General features: G+C 39.0%; 1 protein-coding gene across 2 annotated transcripts; it reads right to left on the bottom strand.

Moving 5' to 3' along the window:
* Positions 1 to 4104: 4104 nt before the first annotated feature.
* Positions 4105 to 8276, bottom strand: LOC309488320 (ubiquitin-conjugating enzyme E2 J2-like). Of its 2 annotated transcripts, none has more exons than XM_082156540.1 (7): positions 8004 to 8276; positions 7721 to 7865; positions 7485 to 7525; positions 7256 to 7358; positions 7028 to 7166; positions 5118 to 5198; positions 4105 to 5044 (listed from the first exon to the last, which is right to left on the bottom strand). In XM_082156540.1, exons 1-7 carry the CDS (start codon positions 8131 to 8133, stop codon positions 4766 to 4768), a joined length of 918 nt encoding a protein of 305 aa, XP_082012666.1. In that variant the 5' UTR covers positions 8134 to 8276; the 3' UTR covers positions 4105 to 4765. The 2 variants fall into 2 exon arrangements, with proteins under 2 accessions (XP_082012666.1, XP_082012667.1); XM_082156541.1 differs by having other exon boundaries at positions 7721 to 7851; positions 8004 to 8145.
* Between the last annotated feature and the right edge of the window lie 626 nt (positions 8277 to 8902).

Genomic DNA, 8902 nt, shown 5'->3' with positions numbered 1-8902 from the left:
TGCATCACACTGGCTCGTTGACAAGATGCATGTGCTGGTCGAACCAGCGAACAACTAACGTTAGGTACAGTCATTGTTAGCTAACAGCTGTAAGCATGAACTAGCTAAATAACGCTAACTTAGTACCAGACAAAAAGACGACGTCTAACGTTATGTTAACAAACTGCACATGCACACTGTAGATGTTTGTGAAATAATTTTTTATTCAATATAATGTTTTACATTTTACAGACGTTACAAACTATTTACAGGCTATTTGCTAACGTTATAGCTTGTGTGTGTGTGTGTGTGTGTGTGTGTGTGTGTGTCTGTGTGTGTGTGGACTACTCTTCAATCCTACTCTTCAATAAAAAAAGCCGTCTTCCTGCTTCATTCTGTAACATACAGATCTGTATTGTGCTATTGTTTTTGATAGTGTTATACATTTCTTACAGATAATCACGATGATCATTGCGTTTGTATTACCGAATGTGGTATCTTCCTGTCAGCAATTACAGTTTTTCTATAAGCTTTTTTTTAATAATGCCGACAGTAAAATGTTGCCAGATATTGCTACGAAAAACAAGCAACAATTTTTTTTTTTTTTATAATAATCCGAAATAAGTTCAAAGCTTGTGTTTTGGAAATAAGATTAATATATCACGAACCCTAACATGCAACTTTCCACTTTAATAACTTCCTAAAGTGTGACATTAAATCAGAAAAACAAGTCCAGAAGACTACTGCCACCTTTCCATTAGCAGATGGATCTGGCAACACTGGATCGCACCCGCGCCCTCACAACGCGCTCTCAAGCCCCGTTCACTGCGCTAGATTATCGCAGCAAAATTAATTGCAAACACTCATATGAGGTGGTTTAAACGGCTAATTAATCATTCAGAGAGCTTGAAATTTTATTTTTGAATGTAAAAAAATGACCGAGGTCCGGACCTCGGTGACCTCATAGCTGGCTACGGCCATGTATCATCGGCTGTTCGACATAGCGACGTACCACTGCTCGGTTCCCACGCCGTATCGACTCAAATGCATAAGTAATGGGACACACAGGCTCAACAGGTCTCTCAAGTTCGTCTTCCTCCATTTCAAATCAATTGCGTATTCCAGGGGTTTTCAAACTTTTTGTGTGTGTGGACCACTATTTGTAATCAAGAATTTTCGCGGACCACCTCATAATACACATAATAAAATATGTCTACACAGAGTCCTACCTGAATTAATCTGCACCTCTAAATAGGCTTACTAGCTCTAAAACTATCATTGGTCATCACATCAGTACAACAGGCTTGTTAAAAGAAAGTTTACTGCACACAACGGCTGCCACATATTTAATTTATTTATTTACTCAAGCGCCCGAGGGCATAATCAGGTTCATTTGAACAACAGGCTTATTTCCATAGCAATGGAGTATGAAATCTATACAGAACACTGGAATATAGTCAACATTTCAAAACCTTTGGCGATTTTAGGGGATTATTAATCTTCAGAGTTTTAGTTTTACAAGTCCTCAAAAAGTACCTAGGCTTGAGTTTGTCCACTTAACAGCACATCTGGAAAACATTTCAGAAACGCGAGATCAAGAAACTAACTGGAAATTAAAATAATAACAGGCCTTATTCATTCCATTTATAAACATTTCGTTACTGCCTATGCCTATTCACACCGGACGCGAATAGCGCGTCAAATTCAAAAAGGGATCATATGTCAAATTCGCGCCTACCGCGTAGTGATACGCTTGACCACTTTGTATCAATTCGCGCGTCGAGAGCGAAATTGACGCGCGTAAAAACAAAAGTTTGAAGCGAAATTTCGTCCGGTGTGAACGCACCATTAAAGGCTATGCGTGTGATGTGATAATGAGAACATATTTGCCTCTGCCCTTTTCTCTTCAGAGAACCTGTTGTTGCTATCCACTGACCGAACCAATGTTGTGGTTCTAACGGCACTGAACTTGAATGTCAAGGCCGAACACCACTAGGCTATTTTAGTAATCACACAATAACTTGACAATTTAATTAAAATGTTATATCAATATAGGCCTACATATTATTATTTTTTTATTTTTTTTATGGGAATTACCTGGTAAAATTAAGGTAAAAAAAATATTATTTTATATTTTATTTTGCCTTTCCACGGACCACCTGCAGTACCCTCACGGACCACTAGTGGTCCGCGGACCACAGTTTGGGAATAGCTGGCGTATTCAGTCCGGTCCAGTAACGCTTCACTCTCTTCACTCACCAGCGGAACCAACCAACCCCGTTACGTAGGCTGTGACGTCACTCCAAAATGGCGACTCGCTAGCTAGAAATTACGAAAATAATTTTGTCATATCTGTGGTTTTTAACAACTTTTTAAAATAAAATTTTTGGCAAGGTGATTTTTCTAATATATGTAGCTACTACCAGTGCCAAAACATGGACGTTTCATTTCCCCTTTAAGCCTGTAGGAACTCTATAATTAGCTTTAGTCGTGACACATGGATCAATTTAGCTTATGCAAATATGGCCATGACAAGAGAGGTCTAACAAAAGCCAAGAGAAGAGGTTGTTTAAATTACATCAAAAAGGCTGCAAGAACATTTCCAAGACACTAAAAGATGACATTTGACATCAGATGACATTTAAAATCCATACCATAGCAAAACTTCCAGTTCATGGAAGAAAAACTATACAAATACATCAAGGGGAATAAGATGTTTGATCAGAGAAGTTGAAGAAAAATGTTCTGCCAAACACTTAGATGACCTGTCCTGATGAAAGGAGGGAAAAACATTTAATTGCAGACTATAAGAACAACACTAAGCAAGCATTGACCCCATGCGCGGATATTTCAACAAACGCCATTTTCGAACAAGAGAACATAAAAGGTTGACCATACAGTTACCCACCTTTCCAATGGTTTGATGACTTCAAGGGATAGTTCACCAAAAAAATTGAAATTAGCCCATGATTTACACACCCTGAAGCCATCCTAGGTGTATATGACATTCTTCTTTCAGATGAATACAATCAGAGTTATAGGCCTATATATATAAAAAATGTCCTGGCTCTTCCAAGCTTGATAATGAGAGTGAATGGCTGTTTGTCTTTGGAAGTCCATCAAAGCGCATCTATTCATGATTAAAGTGCTCAACACGGCTCATGGGGGTTAATAAAGGTCTTCTGAAGTGAAGCGATGCTTGAAAAATATCCATATTTAAAACTTTATCGACTAAAATAACTAGCTTCCGGCAGACGGCCGTACGCAAGTCGACTTACGCCAAAAGAGTAACACTTGATGCACAACGTAATGACGAACGCTGTTGCCCAGTTCAAGGGTTACTCTTTTGGCGTAAGTCGACTTGCGCAACTGTTTATTTTCTCTTAAAGGTTCAGTTTCAAAAAATGAAAATGATTCATTAATTACTCACCCTCATGTCATTCCAAACCCGTAAGACTTTAACTCACCTTCAGAACACAAATGAAGATCTTTTTGATGAAATTTGAGAGCTTTCTGTTCCTCCTTTGACAGCAACGCAACTACCAATTTGAAGCTTCAAAAAGTTAATAAAGAGATCGTAAAACTAATCCATATGAATTGAGCAGTTTAGTGAAAAATTTCCTGAAGAGACACGATTGCTTTATATGATGAACAGATTGAATTGTTTTATTCAGATATAAACATTCATCAAAGCACACATAGGTCTTGGTAAACGGAAGTTCAAGCATGTTCGCTTGACTTGCAAGATCCAGGTTCATTCTCGTGTTACGCAGCACGTTTGAAATACAGCGAGAACCAATGAGGTTCATATAGCTTTACGATTTCTTTATGAACTATTTGAAGCATCAAAGTGGTAGTTGCATAGACTGTCAATGGAAAGACGGAAATCTCTCATATTTCATTAAAAGGATCTTCATTTGTGTTCCGAAGATGAACGAGAGTCTTACAGGTTTAGAATGACATGAGGGCGATTCATTAATGACATTTTTGGGTGAACTAAGACCCACAGAATGAAGAAAGTCATACAGGTTTGGAACAACATGAGGATACGTAAATGATGACTGAATTAACATTTTCTGGTTAACGACACCTTAAGAGAAGTAATCAAGAAGCAGACAATTCTGAGATTTTTTAAACATTATTATTTTTCATTACATTATTATATTAACATTATTCAAAATATCATAGTCATTTAACAGTTTATATTAGGAATAAGAAAATAAATACATACTTTGATACATCTGAAAGTAAGGCTTCACAAAGGACTTTAACAGAAACATAAACAGCTGGGTTAATATCAAATAACTAAGAAAGAAATAAACCTTTCCCATTTACCAAACCGTAAGTGTTGGGAAAATATTTTGAGTGCATTGTGTGAGGACTTGAAAGTTAAAAACAGCACAAGAATGAGGAAAAACTGTCACAGATAAACAAGTGCTGTTGACCAATTTCATTCATCCATCCAGCTAGTCTGTAGTTGCCAGTTCAGTCGAGAACATAAAATAAAGCTGGTATTCTCTTTCGTCACATCAGAGAAGACACTGTTGGTTTCATTTTTAAGTGGATTCACCCAAAGCCTAATTCCATGAACTTCAGAAAAAACACATTCTTTCGGTGCATTACCCAAGGTTGTGTCAAATAGATAATGTTCTGAAAGGAAGCTCAGTTTGGTTAAAAGAAAATAGAGATGCCTAAGTGTGTGTTCACACTTTTTGGTCTGGACCAAACAAACCAAGTGAACACACCCTAAGAAAGAGCTTTCAGGTTACGTCTGTATAGTCTGTTTTCAGTCCTGGCCTATATTGTGTAGCACAAACCTGACTGTGTAGACACAGACAACAAAGCCAGCTATAACACACAAGTTTATAAGTGCTCCCTCAAGGTTTCGCTTTGGCTGGCGGTGTGCGGGAGCTTGTTGGGCCACTGCCTCCTGATTGGCTGCGTGACCGTAATGCAGAGGAGCTCCAAAGAGGTCTTCATCTCTATTAGACGTCACATCTGGAATATACAGAGGCTGTTGTCGCACACTTAAGTCTCTCTGAGTCCTTTGCTTCATCTTGATCTCCTGTAAAACATTAGTGTGTCACATTAAATGAACACACATTTCATTCACAAGCTTATTTCCGAGTAAGGTTTACCTCCGCAACCTCAGGAAACAGCTCACAGAAAACTCTGTCCTTCAGGTTGTATGCCAAGCTCTGCGCAGATAGCTGTCTTTTCTGACAGACAAATGTAAAAATAATAAAAGAATGAATTATAACCAATTAGGTTAACAAAATATCCATACAATGGGAGCATGAATATTACCAACACAATCTCATGGCAATCCACAACTATTTCAAGTGATGCTCACTGCAGAGCCAAATGGGTGGAGCTTGACCTTGTCCAGCTCCACCTCTGTGGATCTAATGGGTGGAGCTTATCCAAATTATGCCCCAGTTAAGGCCAATTTATACTTCTGCGTCGAGTGTACACCGTAGTGTACGTCGTAGGCTACGCACGTAGGCGACGCCGTCGTGAGCATTTATACTTCTGCGAATGTCTGTGTTGCTCTGCAGTTACACCGCCGAAACGCTAGTTGGCGCGGGTGGGTTTTAATGTTCCAGTTCCACTGTGTTTACATTCCTCGCGGCTGTTTTGAGTTTAGGTTTCTACGAGCAATGGCGACTGAAGGAGTCATACAGATGGCTGTATTTCCGCACTTCTTCAAGCAATCTCTCGGTCACTTGGTCTATTTCCATGACTCTTCACTGATCTTCGGAATTTAAAAATGGCGGGCGGGCGGTGCAGAGTGCAGAAGATCATTCCGGAAATGCGTAGGAGGAAACGCGATGCTATCCAGCCGACCAATCACAGATCTTGCGGTCCGCGTCGCCGCGACGCGTAGTTAAATTTTTGAGGAGGTGCGCGTCAGGGTACGGCGAAGGGTACGACGTATGGTACACGTCAATGCGTATGCTACGCCGCACCTTCTACACGCAACCGACGCATAAGTATAAATTGGCATTTATGGTTAGGGTTAGGGGTGGATCTTTATGCTTACTTTTTTAAAGATCATGCGATATCGCCACCTCGTAAAAATACGTACGTTTACATGGTGATGGTAAATGCATGGTAGATGGGAAGCAAAATGAGATGTAAAAGGTGAGTTCACACAAAAATGGAAATTCTGTCATTAATTACTCACCCTCACGTCGTTCTAAAACCATAAGACTTTTGTTCATCTTCGGAACACAAATGAAGATGATTTTGATGTAATCTGAGATTTCTGTCCTTCCATTGACACCAACGCAACTACTTTGATGCTTCAAAAGGTTCATAAAAAGATCGTAAAACTAATTGGTTGAGTGGTTTAGTCAAAATTTTCTGAAGAGACTCGATCACTTTAAATGATGAATAGATTGAATTTAGGCTTTTATCCACATGTAAACTTTGATCAGCAAATATAAACAGAAGCTCAACTGAACCTGCTTGATGCGCGAGAATGAACCTCATTGGTTCTCGTAGAAGCTCAAACTTGCTGCATAACGAAATCTCTCAGATTTCATTAAAAAGATCTTCATTTGTGTTCCGAAGATGAAAAAGTCTTACGGGTTTGGAACAACATGAGGGTGAGTAATTAAAGACAGAATCTTCATTTTTGGGTGAACTAACCATTTAAATGCTTCTGCATTCTCTGGCAAAACATTTGCGTTCCCCAATAAACTTTGTGCTCACTTACAAAACTTTTGCCAATATGAGACTTATGAGATGGGAGGGAAAACGATATATTTCCAGAGCTAATGTGAATTTCTCTGCGGAACGCAAAATTTCCTTGGGGAATGCAGTACTTTTGCGATAGAATGGCAAATTTCCCGTGGAACGCCAAAAAATTCTCAGGGGAACGCAGACATTTCTTAGGCGGATGCAATATTTTGGCGAGAGAACACTAAAGCTTTTTTCCTCTTATCCCATATTTCCTCCTATAACCATGTCCTCTCGGGGCTCCGTAATGGATATATAGCCTATACTTTCAGCAAAAAATGTGTTTGCCTTTCAGTGTACATACAGTGAAGTCAGACGTCTCAATGCTTCCCAATGTGGGAATCTTTTCCATCATGAAGCTCAGCAATCCGATGAGTATAGCAGAGACTGACCACGAAGGATTCCAGGTGTCCGGGTGAAAGTCACTTATGGACAGGCATAGCCTAGGGACATGGTAGCAGATACTTGAAATGAGCCGCAGTGACTTTACAGTAACTGTATGCTTACAAAGTCAAGCTGTTATTGACCTTACCGTGTGTTGCACTTGAATCTCCCATTAGGGGTTATCATATAAATACTAGGTGGTTTAAAAGGAAATTCTTGGGGGAATAACAATTTGCCATGATAGTAGCCACCTTAAATGAGCATCAAAAACAACATTGATTACAAAAAATAAGAAATAAGCTCAAATAATAGGCCTATAATATATAAGAAACACTTTAAGATCAGGTTTTCATTCAAGTGAAAGTATTCACGCCTACCCTCATAAGGGGATTTCTCAGGTCCACGAACAACAAAATGCCTGGGAAACATTTCATCATGAGCGAGATCATTAACAAACATTTCAAGACATGAACATTCAGGGAAAAAGGATCATTTCACTATATTTTTGCCCAAGACCGCACAGCAAATAGATGTATTACGTTCATTCTTGTTTTTATATCAGTGCCAAAACCAGTGACATGACATTGACTGTATAAATCAGACAGATTCGTACCATTCTAGTATATTGGAGGGCAAAGGTTCGGCACAGATGTAAGGCACAGGGTCTTTCCTAATCCGGAGGTAATCCTGCTTCAGGCGCCGTGTTGCTGTTGAAGGGGTTTTCCTGTTACCACCCCCACTCATCTGAAATTGTTTTACTTAATGTTAAAATCGGCATGAAAAAAAGAACACAGAGTAAAAGCTGATTGTACATGTAGCTGATTCTCCTATCTCTCTCCATATTTATACTCTCTCTCTCTCTCATATATAATGATTTAAATGGATGGCATACTCACCTCTCCAGATCAGATAAAATTGTGAAGAGTATGAAATGAAGTGTCCAGTCTCTGTAAATGGGTCAGTTTCATGTGTCAACTTGATTTGTGACTTTAAGTCAATACTGAAAATGTCCCATAAACAGGACATTCACGAGTCCTGAAGTCACAAGTGTTCACGCAGTGACTTCAGAGAAGAGAAAATGAAGGTAACATCATTTCTGTCTGCTTTCACTTTTGATTTTATAAGGAGTGGTACTAGGTTAATATTTTCTCTTCCTTTTTTCTCAGAGGGAAGCTTTGCCATATGAAAATACACCCAATAAAATGTTTGTGGTTTTGTAGGAAAAGGAAAATGATTCTGATTTAGACTACAGCCACTTTTCATCATTGTTACTCTGCTTGAGAATATTCGCACATAGACACACAATCTCACACACACATTAACACAGTTTTTTTGTTAGACCTCACCTATGTTACACAGGTACACCAGAGTTGAGTGTTCGTTAAGCATAAACACTGCTAAGGAAGATCATTTACACACACATGCACACAATCCTGAGTCAAAAAGTGGATTTGAGAAATGGTCAGACACATAAAGAGAGACATTGTTTTGTATTGTTAGGTAGATTGTAACAAAGGCACATGTATTTGGCATCAACTCATTGGGCTGTGATATTCTTGCTGAGGTTTGAATTGATGCATTTTGTAGTAAAGAAATGAGTGTACTTTGTATGATATATATAGCTAAAAAATTCTATTACAGATATAGTCTCCCTACATAATGACCGCGTTATAGAGGATGATCAGATATTTCTGATCACATTCCTCTGGGCTGAGAACGGTTTGTAATTGTGCCGTGTAACCAGGCTTAAATGGAAACACAACTGGAACGGTTCCTAGAAACATTGGGCCAGACG

This window comes from Leuciscus leuciscus, assembly GCF_965113295.1.
Source record: "Leuciscus leuciscus genome assembly, chromosome: 23".
In the NCBI taxonomy this organism is placed as follows: domain Eukaryota; kingdom Metazoa; phylum Chordata; class Actinopteri; order Cypriniformes; family Leuciscidae; genus Leuciscus; species Leuciscus leuciscus.
This window is presented reverse-complemented; position numbering and strand designations above follow the sequence as displayed.